The sequence below is a fragment of the Gouania willdenowi genome, chromosome 14 (genome assembly GCF_900634775.1).
Source record: "Gouania willdenowi chromosome 14, fGouWil2.1, whole genome shotgun sequence".
Taxonomy (NCBI): domain Eukaryota; kingdom Metazoa; phylum Chordata; class Actinopteri; order Blenniiformes; family Gobiesocidae; genus Gouania; species Gouania willdenowi.
Window position 1 is genome coordinate 12199461 of NC_041057.1, and position 17845 is coordinate 12217305.

Sequence of the window (17845 nt, forward strand, 5' to 3'; positions counted from 1 at the left end):
CCCTGAAGCACAAACGAAGCACGAAGAAGAAACAAAGTGCGAACGAACCCCAAAGAACAAAGCGTGAAGCGTAAATGAAGCATAAGCAAACCTTGAAGCACAAGTGAACCCCGAAGAACAAACGAAGCACAAGTGAACCCCAAAGCAGAAACGAAGTACAAACGAACCCTGATGCACAAACGAAGAACGAAGCATAAACGAACCCAGAAGCAGAAACGAAGTACAAACGAACCCCAAAGCAGTTATCTGTAAATAAGTCTAAAAAAAAAAAAAAAAAAAAAAAAAAAAAAAAAGAAAAAAATAAAAAAAAAAAGAAAAAAAAAAAAAAAAAAAAAATGACTGTAAATAAGTCCAGTTGGTCACTTAAAGAGTTAATGAAACAGGAAGTGCCTGTACAATAATGGTAACGCTACAGTAAGGAGATTAAATGTTGAGAGCAAATTAATATTTTTCTGATCGGTATTACAAGACCTGTTTAGATAGTTAAGAATTGCTACTTTATTGACAAAAGTCACTTATACAGTGATGGACCCCATGTTATAAAGTATTACACTAAAAATGATGTCCAAAGTGTCAATATATGAAGGTTATTTAGTTTTCACACAGATTACTGAAACACAGAATATTTAACGCACTCTTTTTTTTGTCCTTGAAACAGAGAAAGTAACTCTCACGTGTGATAAAGAAGAAGCACAATGTCTTTTACTGCCACTGAAACCTTGAAAGGTTTTAGCAAAATGTACGTTTCTACAGAAAAAACAACATTTGCATTATCTGGCAAAAGTTGTTGATTGTATTTTTCCCATCTGACGACTTGTTCAGGTTGTACGTATTTATCTATAGAAAATGTTCACACGTGAGGAGGGAGAAAGTAAAGGTGTAAAAGGGAAAAAGGGGCAACAGTGGAATATGGTCTTGATTTATTTCATCAGCTATTTGTCAATGAGCTACACACACGCGTGAGACTGCGCCAGTGGACCAATACATCACATGTGGTTATGTTTTACCAACGCACCCATTGAGCCCATTCATCATCTGCCATTAGATCAAGTTTCTTTCATTGCTTATGTTTTGCGTTGGCTTTAACAGTTTCGACGAGAACGCGCGCTTAAACACGTTCTCCTTTTCCAGATGCCGTCGACCTTGTAACACTTCAAGGTCATGCTGTTTATTACTTGAATATGGGTTTTTGAGCCACCTAATCTCTTCTTACTGCTGTTCATGCTAACTATGTTAGCATCTGTGCTTACTTGTTCTCGCTTTATGCTGCCAATGTTATGATATTGGGGATTTTTTGGCGTTTGTTTAAAGTTATAGCTTTTAATAGGGTTCTAGGGATTTATGTTCCAAGAGTGCTTTATTTAGTCATTAGGGTTATTCATATGTCTACCTATTTACTTTTTATATTAATGCTAGCACTGTAAGTGCTAAATTTCATCACAGTCCAAACCTATTTTATATTGAAGTCGGGACATAGTTCGGGCTATAAAAGACGAGCCTTAAGGAAGCATTTCTGGTTCAAGCATGACGTCTTCTTAATTAGACCATTATTTTGAAAATTAAAATGTGTTGTTAAGTGTGTTGTCACATTTTGAAAAAAAAAAAAAGATGCCCCGTATGATATACTTACAGTATTTTTCAGTAGTTTAGCTAATATTAGTAGTTTTTTTGGGGAAAATTAGAAGTCAAAATATGTATATTTTTATTCTTGTTTAAATATTCCTTCTCTTTTGCTCCGTCCCGCTGATTTAAAACAGATGTTGGACTTGTTGAGTCATACTCTGCCTTTTTGATTTTGATTTTCATTAAGCAAATGAAGGCTTCTGTGAAAACTCCGAAGCCTTTTTCCCTCTACTGTTATAAGCTTTTTCCTCTAACACTTTTTTCCTCTCATTGGTGCTTTCACACACGTTTTCAATCATAAAATGACGGCTCTTCTTTTTTCTTCTTTGCTTGCCAAGCGCTGGGACTCTACTGTAAGTATTACTTCCTCTTCTGCTGCTTCCCCCTCTAATGTTCTCTGCATCTTTGTACATCTACCATTTCTTGTACATCAAAGGAATTATGGAAATCAATTGATTATGTTTTATGAGATTAGATAAGATTTTATATCCAAACATCGTAGAAAGCAACAATGACTTTACTTTTGCAATATGTTTTATTGCAAATCCAGGGCATTGGCACAGTTCACGTAGTGAGAACAAAAAACCTTATACCATAAATCAGTATCAGAATAGTTTTTATTTGTCATGTACAGTTTAAAACAATACAAGGAATGTGACTTGGCAGATGGTGCAAAAACAAACCAGAAATAATAGTAATAATAATAATAATAATAAAGGATGTGGCCCTCGGTCTATTATTGTGCGGCCCCCCAACTATACACACAAAACGACTCCAAAAATGCACAAAATGATGGTAAAATATATGTAACAGCAGCAAAAATTGACAAAATTAGTCCAAAAAAATACAAAATTGTACAAAAATACACAAATTTACTCTAAAAACACACAAGACAGCTACAAATATGCACATAAGTGAAAATATGGAAAGCAACAGTAATATTACACAAAATGACACCAAAAATACAAATAAATGACTAAAAAGGCAGAATCACAACAAAAATGCTCGCAATGACTCATTCCTCACAAAACAACAAAAACACGCAAAAAAGCAACAAAACAGACAAAACCCTTTGTTCATTTTTTTTGTTCATGCTCGATTGGTCAGTATTCCACATGTTGTCATAAATGTTAATAGTATAGCCCTCGGATCCGACGGACACATTTTTGTGATACAAGCTGCCCACCTCTGCCTTAAATGGCACTTCAAGAAATGTTGCTGGAACATGGTCCAGTGGTTGGGACTCATTATAGGAGCTAATTTAGCTTATATGCTATATCAAAGTTGCTCAGTTCTTTTTTTGCTACCCATTTTGCCTTCGTGCCCTGCTCTTTTTCAGCTCCTACATATGATTTATTCTTTTTGACAGTATGCTGGAGAAACTGGATAAAAAGGCTCATAGTAAAGTGGGGACTGACGTGCTACATGGTGCCAGAGGAAGTGGAGGAAGTCTATAGCGTTAATGCTGTGTTTGCAAATGTCACAAAAACGTGTTACTTAATTTTGACTTCTCATTGGCTTCCGTTCACGACTAGAGTACATTCTCTTGTGTTGATAATAGTGCGTGATACTTTATTAGAGCCCGTAATTGATTACATGATTGACTGAGTGGGCTGTGATCGTCCTCCTGTGTGCGAGACAGGTTACAGCTCATGCAATGGATTAAACATGATTATAAGCTCTGCACCGGATGTGATAGCTGGCTATTTATCTAAGGGCTTCCCACACTTTAATCACAGCAGACACTAATGATACACAGCTTTCACCGCAGTGCATATGAATACAAATGCTCCAGCCACACAAAGAGAAGAGGGACGTGGTTGTTTAATCGCAATGCAGTGTTCTTCATTTTATTACGTATCAGTAATCTTTACAGAGGGAAGTATAATGTGATCAAATCAATAAGCTTAGAAGAGGTCATCCATCTGTTAGAACAGCTGACGATAGAAATATGGCCTCGTTCTAGAAACCATCGGTCACTAAATCAATCACTGGGACTTTATTTACATTTATTTTTCGAACAAAAAAATGGAATCAAAGTGCTTCGCTAATGATCAATAAAACTATTTAAAAATCCACTGTTTATTGCAACAGACAGGAATGATAAACTCAGAATATTATTTACAATGTGACCTCCCCTTTAACTAAACAATAGCCAGATTTAGCAAGAATTTTTCTTTTATACTGTCAAATCATTAAAAAGATTGTAAATGTGATGTACTTTGTTAGCTAAGAAGCTATAAAGTCACATTGCAAGTTGCAATGATATGACTGATTAGCTTTGTCTACCAAATTGATATTAATTTGTAATTTTTTTATTTATTTATTTTTAAAGTTGAAGCTATTGAAGAGTTAGGTTTGATCTATATTTTCAAATGATTGGTGATGTGTAAATTTAAACCCTAAAATTCAGGTAATATTAACGTGGTATTTTTGTATAGATTTAATACAATAACAATATCACTTAGCAAACTAGCAACAATGGATATCCCAAAAACTATCACAACAAAACCGTGCATTAGCATAAGCCTAACATCAACATTAGCCAAGCAATAGCCTTAGCCTAGTATTAGCATTAACCTAGCATTAACTTAGCATTAGCCTAACATTAGTTAACATTAGCCTAGTATTGACATTAACTTAGCATTAGCCTAACATTAGCCTAGTATTGACATTAACTTAGCATTAGCATGAGCTAATCATTAACCTAGCATTAGCTTGGCATTAGCTTATCATTAGCCTAGCAGTAGCTTGGCATTAGCCTAACATTAACATTAGCCTAGCATAAACTTAGTATGACCATTAACATTAGATTAGCAATAGCGAAGGATTAGCGTTAACTTAGCATTAGCATTAATTTAGCATGACCATTAATTTAGCATGAGCCTAGCATTAGCTTAGCATTACCATACGTTAAGCATTAACCTAGCATTAACATTAATTTAGCATGATCCTACCATTAGCTTAGCATTAACATATGCTAAGCATTAACCTAGCACTATCTTGGCATTAGCATTAACTTAGCATTAGCATACGCTAAGCATTAACCTAGCATTAACTTGGCATTATCCTAACATTAGCATTATTCTCACCTAAATTTAGCATTAGCATTAACATTAGATTAGCAATAGCTAAGAATTACCATTAATTTAGCATTAGCAGTAACCCAGTATTAGCCTAGCCAATGAACCCTCTGAAATAATGCAGAACACACCTGACCTTGTTTCACATGTTTTCCACTCCTAAAGATCGAGCTGAGCTCTTTGCAATAAAACCAAAGCTGTAGACAGATTGCACGCTGTCTGCAGCAGCAGCAGCAGCAGCAGCAGTGTGACAGCTTCATTTACGTGTCTGGCCTCACTCTCCCTCTCGTCCCCTGTGCAGCGTTCATAACTCATCCTTGTAAAGCTCCTCAGCTGCCTGTGGCTAATGGGCCGTGCCCTCTTTCTTACTCAAACACAGGATCTCTAATAGAGTATTTCACTCACAGGGAACATTTTCATTATTTAACACGCATCACGCAGTGTTGTCGCATGTATCTGCCTCAGCTTCAGCAGCAGCAGCAACAGCCTCGGTGCTTTTATCTATCTTTGCCTCGTTCAATTGAACATATAGAATGATTGTGGGAGGTGATGTTTAAAGCTGCATTTAGAGGTTTAAAAGCCTCCATTAAATGCTTATCTCATGATGGGATGAATCAGGCAGGAAGTGATGCCATTGGGCTAAAAGCAGGAAAGCCATGAAAGTAACAGCATCAGAGTGAGTTCGACTGAGGCTAGATTTGAAATTGATGAAGAAGTTCAGCATCTTCCTTTAAAAAAAGATTAAAAACAATTGCTTCAATTGCAATGCATTTTTACTTTAATAAATCTCAAAGGATGGACGTTATTCACTCACTACACAGTTATGGCAGCATAAAGATTTCTGTTTTTCCACTTGCAGGTATTTCTTACGCTATCGGCACAGTCTCATGCCGTTTATTTCTTGTCCTCAGACATCCCTGACCAGGTTATTCGAGTGTTCAAGGCTGACCAGCAAAGCTGCTACATAATCATCAGCAAGGACACCACAGCCAAAGATGTAGTCACGCACACCGTCAATGAGTTTGGCCTCCTGGCGTCACCAGAAACCTACTCCCTGTGCGAGGTGTCTGTAAGTGCCGAGGGAGTCATCAAACAGCGGCGTCTCCCCGACCAGCTCTCCAAACTGGCAGATCGGATTCAGCTCAACGGCAGGTAGGAAAATACATACACGACATGTTTCTCATTTCATGATATGGGATTCAAATACTTTTTTTTTGTACTTCATAGTCTATGTGAACTATGTCTAACAAGTCACATGTCCCAATTGGAGATGCATGGTGGTCTTTTAACAAGGACTCAGAGATTTGTTCTCCTGTTGGAAATCGAGAACTTTTTTGCAGCATAAGTGTAAATGTGGTATATTTAAAAAGATTAACGTTTTAATGGATGTTTGACAGATATAAAGTTTGAAGCTGCCGATGGTACAAAAACTAACTTATCAGATAGACATAGTGTAGGCCTCATAGATCAATAAATTGAACATATTTACAGTAAAAAGTTGAATATGTTGCTTAAAAGTTTGTTTTGATCTCCACTGTAAACACTCTCTTAGTATTACTATTACTTATTAAATTAGTTATTATTATCTTATTATATTATTTCTATACTAGTATCTGAAACGTTTTGTGCATTGCATTGTGGGATGTGGACTCCCATAGACGGTTGCATAGAAGTGTTTTTACTTCCTTCTTATCACGGTTACTGTTTCCTTTATAAAGCTCTATTATTGTTATCTTGCACATAAATAAATTTTTAATCAAAATCATTTAATCAAAAATGTGATAGTCATTGAAATCAGTTCAATATTTGAAAGAAAACGTTCTTTTTTTATTCACCTGTAAATGTCAGAGTCTACTTTTAATAAGATCTAACTACCTTTATCCTCAAATTACCGTCCTTCTCTTTTAGATAGAGTTGTAGTGCTGAATTTTGACCTAAATGGAGTAAATGCGCTTTAGAAAATGATAGCCCTCACAATAAATCCACTACTTAAGTGAACAAATATTGCCTTTTGGTTGAGTGGTATAAGAGAAACTCTCAACAGTCGTCCTGCAGACATTTGTTGTTGCTACTATGAGCAGATCACACTTTTGAAATGTGTCTTATTTAAGCAGAAACACTGAACACATTTAATGTCAGAATTACAATCAGAATCACAAAGCTTTTGTTATATTTAACTTTTCCTCAAGTGTGTAGACTTTTTAGTTCTAAGGTAACGATTAAAAAAAACGGTTAATTGGGCAATGACACAAAAAAAAACCTTGTGACATCTGCCTCTCACACTTTACTCTCTCTCTCCTTATCTCATTGGGTTTTCTGCTGCTCACTTCCCAAATCATCCATTTTTAATCTTCAGTCAGGGGCGGAGACCTCCCTCTGCAGACAGCCACCACGCTAGGCTGAAATTATTCATGCATACGCCGCCACATACAAAGATACAGATATAATCGTCTTCCTCTGCACAGTCATGTTATCTCAGTCATCAGTCGTAGGCTTAGCAGTACTTACATGCACATTTTAGACTGTCAGCAGGTGGACCACATTGACTCTGTTCACTATCATTTGCAGCAGTATTCATAAAGAGAGAAACATATTTTCACCAGCTTCTCGTTGTCCATTTGTCCTCTCTCACTCTCGCTCTGGTACACAAAAGGTCAAGATAAGGAGCAGGCCTGACTCAGGCTGTTAAAACATATGCTGTACATACAAATGCAGGCTGGTTTGTTTAGCTAAACTATCTGCATTTACAGTCTACTTTGTTATTTGTAGTTTTAAACATTTATAAACGCTGTCCTGTTGCCATTATTCCAGTTGCTCCCAACCTTTTCCTTGTCGTGACTAGGCTAGAGCTTTCTGCCTCTTCCTACGCTGTATCTTTTTCTGTGACATTATTTATTGATTTTTTAATTGTGCAGAATAAATTAAAAAAATAAAATAAAATAAAAAATACAATAGGCAAAGTATTTATTTCATTTTATTATCGCTAGACATTTCAGGTGACCCAATTTTATTTCCAAACGACCCCAAGGTTGAAAAACCCTGCACTATTCTGACACAGAAAATGACTCTAATGAAGCGTTTGTCCTCTACCTGTGATGAAATATTATATAAAGGCAGGTTTTACAAATTTAGCTTAATTTTGCCTTCAGACGTACTCTAGGTACAGTCATTGATTTTTATGGATAACGTATATTAAAATAAACCTGGGAATGAACGCATCAAACTGTAAAAGTTTAAGGATGGGATAGGATTTATGTTTAGGACCTCCATCTTAAAAATATGCCATAATGCATATATTGTTATATATTACTAGTGCAGTGCCCGTAGGAAGTATGTATTGCTGTAGAAAAGTGGGAGGTTAAGTAGCTTTTTTATGGATGGCCAAATGAGGTTGTGTTTGAAGGTGGGATATCAGGGACATTTAGGTTTGTTGTGAAATGTGTAGAGTGATAACTATTGTGTTTTAATATATTTAAATGAATAAATTGGGAAAAAGCAGCACACCAGCATGAAGTTATGCCTGGAGAAAAACTTTGAGACACTCACGTTTACATGGGAGCTTTAATTCCTCTTTAATTCAGAATAAAAGTTAAATCATCTTTAAACTGACCTTGTAAACCCTTAATTCTGAATTAAGGGTTTACACACTCAGCGGATCGCTGCTCCGCTCAAAACCAGGAGGTGGGGGTGGGCTCTCCAGCGTTTGGCGCTGGCGCACATGTGACTCGTGGCTCCGCTCCGGTGGCAGTGGACAATTTTATGAAATAATTTATCAACGGTATTATTGCAGTCCAAACAAATCTGATGTTGCACACATTTGAACCAAGCAGCAGCCATGTTGACAGTCTCAGGTCAATTTGAGCCTGATCCGCAGAGATATTTGAGCCACACACACACACACCGACAGACAGACAGAGATATGTTTCTTTTTCTTCCTTGCTTCCAATTCTCGTTGAAATCCATTTGTTCTTGTATTGTATCTAAATTGACTAAATGATGTAGATCTGCCTCCGTATTTTGTTCCTACCTCTGTATCACATACTGATGTTTGGATCTCCATTGGGGAGGAAAGCACATTTAACCTAAATAAAGATTGACTTTGGTCCCTGCGGCCTTTGCGTGTTCTTCTTCCTGCATAGTGAAGAAGCATTTAGGATATTACACCAATGCCTCTGCCCACTCAGGGCTTTAATGCTCCTGCTTTTCTAGATGACTACGTTACATCTCTATTAGTGTGGAAAGGAAGGGGGCGGATTTAGAAACGACATAGGCACATAAAAAGAGAAATGGCTAGCGCTCCCCAGTCGCTGTTGGAGAAAAACTGCTTTTCTTTACGCTTTCATCTCGTCCCAGCAGTTTTTTTTACTATTGCTTTGCTGTGCGTCCCCAGTTTCTCCCTCTGCTTCTTTAAAGTGAAATATTGCTGCAGTCTATCAGTCCCATCAGTGTAGTAGGACCTGTCACTACTTCCCCTGCCGGCTTCAAATGACTTCTCTAACAGATTTAGGTGCACAGACTTGCAGGAGGTTTAGGCATCTCATCTTCTGTGCTGTGCGCATGCAGTGAGATTGATAGTGTCGTTTTGTTCCAAATCTTTTACCTGTGTCTTTTCTCCTTCTTGCAGGTACTACTTAAAGAACAACATGGAGACGGAGACACTGTGTTCCGATGAGGACGCTCAGGATCTCCTCAGAGAAAGTCAGATCTCATTGCTGCAGCTCAGCACCATGGAGGTTGCAGCCCAGCTTTCCATGAGAGACTTTGAGCTCTTTAGAAACATCGAGTCAACAGAGTACGTCATCACACGAGTACAGATTAATTTAAAAGTTTAGGAGATGAACACCAAAATGCTTGAGAAATAGTGAAACATTTAAAACCAGTAGAGTAGCATGTGATTTTTATTTTATATTTTATTGAAGTTTTTTATTGAATTGTATGTACATTTAATTTAACTTGCATAAAAGTAGAGGCATGGCTTCTGGTAGATTGGCAGAGACAGGGGGAGGAAGTGGAGCTGTTTAGGGCGGGACATTGAGACTCTTGAATTTTCTGTCTCTCTTTTCATCCTCCGGATAATCGTTTTAACATACCGAACTTGGCAATACCTGGTTGAAATACTTTAGGAACGAGACAATAAATTAAATATTCTAAATTAATTAATAATAAATACATTTATTTGCTGCCTAACGCCCAATGGGACCTGCAGATAGGCACCAGCATACCCCTGCAACCCTGAAAAAAGGAGCAAGCGGGTCAGAAAATGAATGAATTAATAAATAAATTATAAGATTTATTAAATTTTTATTTTTTATTTTTGCGTCTTTTAGGGAATTTCTTTGTTTTTCAAACTGCTTTTGCTTTGTCTCCAGGTATGTGGATGACCTGTTTAAGCTCGATTCCTCTGTCGGAAGCAGCAATCTGAAACAGTTTGAGGAGGTGATAAACCAGGAAACCTTCTGGGTTGCCACAGAGATCCTGAGAGAACCCAATGCCTTGAAGAGGATGAAAACCATTAAGCACTTCATCAAGATCGCTCTACAATGCAGAGAGTGCAAGAATTTCAACTCCATGTTTGCCATTATTAGGTGGGCCTTACATTTTACTTGCAATGATAAAAGCTTTTATCACATTATTCTGTGTTCGCTGCTGTGCAACATCAATACTGCATCAAAGGTCCTCTGATCGCAACTAGAATGTGTTTCATCTCCACTGAAAGCTTTTGTACCAAACGAGGTTCAGCAGCTGCTCAGGCCAAAACTCCACTGCATCTGTCTCTGTTGGCCGACAGCGTTTAATACACGCACCCGAAAGCAGCAGTTGTACTTGTTTGTTATCTGGCCTTTGTGGTTTGTCACCTGATGGCTGTAAATTGGAAGACACATTTCAGCTGTTGTTTTGGGAGATTTAGGGTTAACCTTAACCCCTAACCTTTATTAAATGGCGCTTGTTGGTGACGGCCTAAGGTAACTGTTAAGATTGTACTTTACTGAAAGACAAAGGCAGTGGAAATAGATCCTTTTTTCAAAGTTTGACACACCTGAGTGAATGAAGAGGTTAGTTATCAGGATTTTTGCTAGGTAATGAAATATTTGTCACTTCAGTCAAGAAAAAGGAGCCTTCTATAGGCGCATTTCCACTAAGCCAACTTCCGCCAGAACTATGAGTATAAATTCCTAACATTCCCGGGAGATTTACCTGGGCAGAGAATCATCCCTGTTTGCGGAAATCTCTTGAAACAGCGAGGGACTTGGAGTAAGGCATGTTTACGGAGCTGATGCCTGATTTGAAGCAAATCTGCTCAATGGAGGTTTGGACCAGCTAGGGGATCAAACACTGGATGGATGACCAGATCCAAGCCGCCATTTCTAGTGACAACGAAGTCCAGCGTGTTTCCCACGTATGTGGGTCAGTGTTGTGGCAGTTTGAATGAATAAGACTGAGTCAAACTTTAGGGTTGCTGGTCAGATGCGGTCACAGGGTTTAATATGTCAAAGAGTTTTGGAAACACACCGGTCTGGGATTCGAAGGTAAACAAGCTTTCAGTGTGTGTGCCTCAGTGAATCTGCTGCTGTTCAGTGTTGTGTGTTTTTTGCTGATAGCGGTAGTCATAACATAGCGGAGTCTCCTCAGGCAGAGACCTTGGTGGGTGCTATCAGTGTACTATGGTTTTTGCCCTGCTTAGGGCAGTCTGACCGGAAGAGAGTTCTGTAATTGCATATCAGTCATGTTTAGGCTTAAAAATAAGATTCATCATAGTCTAACTGTTGGTGGAAAAAAAAGGTCACTTCTTATTTTTTCTTTCTCCATCTCTCTCTCCTTCTTTGCATCCTTTGCTCTCTCGCCCAGCGGGCTAAATCTGGCACCGGTGGCCCGACTTCGGAGCTCATGGGAAAAATTGCCCAGCAAGTACGAGAAGCTGTTCGGGGACCTTCAGGACGTGTTCGACCCGTCCAGAAACATGGCCAAGTACCGCAATGTGCTGAGCAGCCAGAGCATGCAGCCACCCATCATCCCATTGTTCCCAGTGGTGAAGAAAGACCTCACATTCCTACATGAAGGTACAAGACCTACTGGAGCACAGTTCTTGCTGATTGAATAGTGACTTGGAGTTTTTTCATGACAATGTACATGACCGAGTTCAGGCTCTACTTCTGCTAATGGTTTCACTAATACAGGGTCTGAGTCAGCAAAAAAATATCATGTGACTTAAAATGCATTAATGTGCAAGAAATAAAAACACAAGTTCCTCTGCCTGACGAAAAATAATACAAAGGTGTTTTTTTGATGCACAAGTAAAACAAATGGGTCTCATCATTAGTCATCACTGGTTTTCTCTACATTAATGACGACTGATGAGACTCTGATCTTCTGTGATTCACTCTTTTCTTTGATTGTTTTCAGGCAATGACTCTAGTGTTGATGGCCTTGTGAACTTTGAGAAACTCAGGATGATTGCTAAGGAGATCAGACATGTGGTGCGGATGACCTCTGCCAACATGGATCCTGCCCTCATGTTCAGACAGAGGTTGGTTGTTTTGAACTCACACTTCACACAAAATAGTAATAAGTCCCCAAAACCTTTTCTTTAGATCAAAAAAGATAAATTTTGGCAACTTTTTGTAATTTTGGAAGGAATTATATCAGGGGGTGTGAAGTGTAATATGTAGATATATGAGACGACATGTAGTAAACTAGTACGCGGGGGTTTAGAAAGTTGTACAAAATGACTTCCTTTTAGTTTGTTTCCTTTCAGCTCTGACACTTTAGAAAAAAGGGAAGAGGAACCCCAAGACTAGCTAAACAGACTGCTGTTGGTGTTGAGTAGAGATAAATGTTGGCAAAAAGGGCCCATCAACATCTATTCTAGATTCTTCACCCACAGGATCAAACACACACCGGAGGTCTGCTTCAATCAATCCCAGTTCATTTCGAGTTTCCAGGTCGTGTCTCTGTTAAAGATTGATGAACTGTAACCATGTGACAACACAGATTGATTGGAGGTGGATGTGGAATTGATGCCTGCCAGTGTGTGTAGTTTATGTCACACAGTTTATATGTGTTTGCCACAGTGTCTCACTGCTGCGGTGCATGACTGCCCCCTACAGAGACAACCCTTACACTGCAGACTGTAGATGTGGGAGGGAAAAGAACACAAAACACCTACGAATATTTAAAGGTTTTTAGCGATATGATGCAGGGATGCACATTTAGGAAAACTGAGGATGAAGGAATAAAATAAAGTTAAATTAAAACAATTGATCCCCTCATATTGTTAAACGTGGGTCAAGGCTCTTCCTTATATGTAAAATTCCTTCAAAGTAAAAGCTCTTGTGTTTTCTAGCAAAGAACTGTGAGCCTCTAAAAAAATGTCTGACTTATTTATTTATTGTCATGACTATTAAAAAGCACTTATTCTAACATTGTTAGTCTACGGCTACTTAGCAACGGTCAAGTCTGTTAAGGTGCAATATGATTATTTGTGCATAATCTGCCATTCACTGCCAAAAACCAAAGGAGAAAAAGCACTTACTACCTAAATGAGCCTCACTGTGCTTGTTTTTATTAAATAAAGTACAGTCCAGCTTTACTCAAATTTAGAGCTGGGCATTAATTCAGATTTCCCAAAATGTATTAATTTTGCTTGAATATGGAAGACATCTAATGATGTAAATACTAAAGTAACTCTAATTGGGTGCAGTGTAAAAAATAGTCATCTTTACATTAAGAATTGAGGCCACAGCCATACATTACACACAGATTAAACAATATTGATTCTATGGATCGATATCAGGCCATTCAAAGGAAATTCTATTTAAATTGATTTGTCAATTTAAAACTGTGTTGAAGAACAGTTAAGGACAGTAACTGCAATTTAAGCCTTGAAGTAGTAACGTGTAAAACATGTGCATTTGTCTGTTTGGTTTACTATTGTTGAATAATAAATTATCATCATTGTATACACATTTCAATAAAAGGAAGTCACACAGATACAACCAAACTTAGGTACTTATTGTGGGATTTATACTCCATTATAGGATAGTATTTTCCTTTATCACACAGCTGCTCAGTTAGCTGATGCTAATGACAGCAGCCTGTGGTCACACCAGTGTAAGAAAGCAGGCCACGCCCTCTTCAGGTTGATATGGGGACATGTGCGATGTCTGGCGTCCTCCCATCTTCAGTCATCTCCTGTTTGTTTGTGCTAGCATGACCTCAACATAGTCTTGTCCCCCCTTCCTCCAATCTTTGGCATTGGTCTTTTAAGTCACGCTTCAATCTTCACGCCTCTTGCTTGCAGGAAGAAGAGGTGGAAGAGTTTAGGGTAAGTTTGTCCTATGGTTACCGGTTTTAGCCTGGTTCTGTTCTGAACCCGGCTGAGAATTCAGCTCACCCTGCATCCCCCTCACTGCCATCACCTCTGCATGTCTGCCTGGACCGTGTCTGCCTGTGCTGCTCGTGGTTAATCTTTTGGTTTGCAGTGCCTGTTTACCTGAGCCTCCAGTCCATCATTTGGCCATTCATAGTCTTTAATGGTCATTATTGTGTCTGTGAGTCATATAGTAGCTTTGATTAACACTAATGATGTCATTAAGTAGCATCAAGCAAATGCACAGTAGACGTGCATTGTAATTTAGATGATTACAGTGACATTTACGGTAATCAGATGAAAAGATTCATAATAATATATACCATCATCTATAAGGTAAAGGAGGAAATGTCAACATTTTATTTCACCTTATGTGGCGGTGCATTTTTAAACACTACATATTGGTGCGTAGTCAAAGTAAGGGTAACAAATATGTTATTTATAAGGATTTAAAAATAAATGTTGTATGTTTTATTATTTGGCTAAATATTTGTAGTTCAAGCTACCAAATGAAATACAGCTGTTACGTGAGATCAAACTCAGACATACTGTAGTGGCCATTTATTTGAAGTGAAAAAACAACCATCAATCAGCCTAAAATACACAAAAAGGTCTAAATCTGTTTATTATTGGCAGGGGGTACAGAAAAGTAAGGGACTACAGAAACAGCCACGATGCATAAATGCATCAATGATAGAGAGAGAGAGAAAATGAAGAACAGAAAAGAAGTCCATTTTCTCTCCAATAATCAAGAATTCATAATCATATTCTGTCAATAAATGATAAACTTTAGTTACCAAAAACAAAGATAAATCATGTATTGCCACGCAGGCTACGGTAATGTTTGAAACCATATTCTAATATAATCAGATGATTTCATACATTTTGTGTGTTTCTCTCACGATAGGGTTCAAATTTTTAAGTAATAATGATCTTAACCTCCAGAGCAAAGCTAAAAGCAAATCAGAGGAGTGTGTTAAGCTACTATTTGACCCAGTTGTCTGTAAATGCATCATGCCGTTTAATTCCCCATATCAAAATAAAATGTGCTTCTACTGTATATCTTAACCCTTTTTGCCTCCATCTAACAGAATGTTGTGCTCCTCTGTAGTGTGATAGCATGACACACCAGGTAGCGCTGCCTCCCTGTCAGTGCATGGTCCTGTTTTTCAAACTACGCCCACCCCGCCAACAAACTCAGATGTTCTCGTGTTAACTTAATACCACATAATCATATGTGGCAGGAAAGTAGTTCATGTCCTGAAGCTAATCGTACTAATGGCTGTTTATCATGTCCCCCTTTCTTCTGTATTCATGCCTACTTTTCCTCGCTTCCTTTATCTTCCTTATGCTTTAATTTCGTCCTCCATTTTTCCTCCTTCTCCGACGCCGTTCCTCTCCATCAGGTCGTTGAGTCAGGGCAGCACCAACTCCAACATGCTGGAGGTACAGGGCGGCGCCCACAAGAAGCGGGTTCGCCGCAGCTCTCTCCTCAACGCCAAGAAGCTGTACGAGGACGCTCAGATGGCCAGAAAGGTGAAGCAGTACCTCTCCAACCTCACCGTGGAGACCGACGAGGAGAAACACCAGATCATGTCTCTGCAGTGTGAACCAGCGTTCAACACGCGTGAGTTTCACACGTCCCATCAACCTCTCAAAATCATTATCTATTAGGGATCTGAATCTTTGGGTGTCTCACGGTTCTATTCTGATTCTTAGGGTCACAATTCGATTCAAAACCGATTCTCGATTTAACCGATTCTCGATTCAAAAATGTATACAATGCACAGTGTGTTAAGGCACATTATGGCATCAAAACAATACAGTTTGTATAAGATCATTTTAAATAAACTGATTCCAATGATGTAATCACACAAAGGCAAACTTAAGACAAAAGGTAACATTTATTCATGCTAAATACATAAAAACGTACTTACTATACAAGAAATAACTTAAAATTATAAATAAAATTACTAAAATAAAAGCTCAGCAACTACAATAATTGTATAACTGCTTTCGTCCTGTACTTTGTCTATTGTTGTTGTTGTTGTTGTTGTTGTTGTTGTTTTGTGTTTCTACTTGTATTGTTTGACTTGCAAAAAAAAAAAAAAAACAATTTTTGGAGTTTATGAATTGATTTAGAATTGTGGATGATTAAAATCGCGATTCTTATGAGAATCGATTTTAACCCCCACCCGTCTATGAATCTAAAGGCCCTGCATTTGTCTTTGTGACGAAAATGTTCAAGGTTAGTTAGTTTAGTTTAGTTTGTTTGAGCAATTTGTATTCATATTTTTTGACAAAACACGAGCTAATAAAAGCTCAAAAGGAGTCGGCCGAAGCTTATAGGCACCTACCCCCATATTCATTTATCATTACAAACATGCAAATAGCAACATTAACAACAGAAAAGCCTTTAAGTACATTTTGATATCACACAGTATTATCACAATCTACACACATATATACAGTATACATACATTATGTTGGTGTTCATAGCATTTATATGAATTCCTTTCTGACAATTACTAATACCCATCATCACTGATAATCAGTACTCAATCCCTTCAACTCCCATTTGTGCTATTTATGGAGATTATTTACTAAATTTTTATTGTTATTGTAATTATATTATAATCAAAGCTATAATCATTGACACAATCATTGTTATCACTTTTGTTTCTATTAGTATATTATTAGCACCATACTATGCTATGATTATAATATTAATAAACACTATCCCAATCAGTTACTGCAGTGATATATGTATATATATGTATTTGTATATATTTATATCATACTAACATTTTAGCAGCTACAGTCACAGTAAGAAAACTAAAGCCTGAAATATATGTTTAATTATAACTTCCTAATTTTGTATTACATTATTGTAGTAATGTTTATATTATTGTTATTTTAATTTTATTTTATTAATGTTTATGTTATGTTTCCACTTCTTCCTGTTACCATGTGATCCAATTTCCTTCTTGCATTTTTTGTGGTCCTTAAAATATTTAAAAACGTGTTGCTAAAGAACATAAAGACCTAATGTTTGTTTTGTTGGCTTCAACCAGTTCACAAATTATTATGCAATTAACATTGAAATACATGAAAAGTCTTTGAAAATTGATAATTTTTTACCCAACCCAACTCCTCTGCATTAGACTTTAGAAGGTTAATCAGTTAATGTGACAATGGGAAATGATTTGTTGGTTTATGGAAACGTTTAGAAATAAAAAAAAAAAACATGTATGTAATAAATATATAAATACAGTAACTATCTTAAACCATCCATTTTTGCTTGGTGGGTATTAAGGCTATGTTACAGCTGGAAAATGAAGAGTTTGCGCTCCAGTGGTCTCTGAAGAAGAGTTTCAGTGTTTTTGTTGAACATCTTTGATCAGTTTAAATCATACGCTCTAAAAATATGTATGTTGTAGGAAAAATAGGAAATATTTACGATCCTTGGAAATCCAGATGTTTACAATAGTTTTCATTGAACCAATGTTGATTTACATCTTTTGGATCATGAGGTTGTTTAATACGTTATTTTATGTCGTAGTGTCAAAGACGTTGAGCGAGAGGCGATCCACGAAGTCGGAAATGTCTCCGGTTTCTCTGAGATCAGCTCTGCCTTCGGGGAAAACTCAAAACAGGGTGTCACAGGTTCTTCAGGTCCAGGTTCCACTGAACCCGCTGAGAAAGAAAAGCACGGCAAAGGACATTGGAACACTGAGTGAGGCCCAGTCTTTGTTCTAATCATGTTGTATAT

At 37.5% G+C, this 17845-nt stretch overlaps 1 protein-coding gene across 1 annotated transcript in view; it reads left to right on the top strand.

Annotated features, from left to right (window-relative positions):
• LOC114476032 (rap guanine nucleotide exchange factor 6-like) overlaps nucleotides 1-17845 on the top strand; it is a 124215-nt gene that overhangs the window by 92247 nt on the left and 14123 nt on the right. The window contains exons 9-17 of the mRNA XM_028467274.1: nucleotides 1962-1976; nucleotides 5618-5858; nucleotides 9331-9498; nucleotides 10076-10291; nucleotides 11553-11764; nucleotides 12108-12231; nucleotides 14005-14028; nucleotides 15480-15700; nucleotides 17636-17809. Of these exons, the coding sequence (XP_028323075.1) occupies nucleotides 1962-1976; nucleotides 5618-5858; nucleotides 9331-9498; nucleotides 10076-10291; nucleotides 11553-11764; nucleotides 12108-12231; nucleotides 14005-14028; nucleotides 15480-15700; nucleotides 17636-17809 (1395 nt within the window). The remainder of the gene's footprint in view (nucleotides 1-1961; nucleotides 1977-5617; nucleotides 5859-9330; nucleotides 9499-10075; nucleotides 10292-11552; nucleotides 11765-12107; nucleotides 12232-14004; nucleotides 14029-15479; nucleotides 15701-17635; nucleotides 17810-17845) is intronic.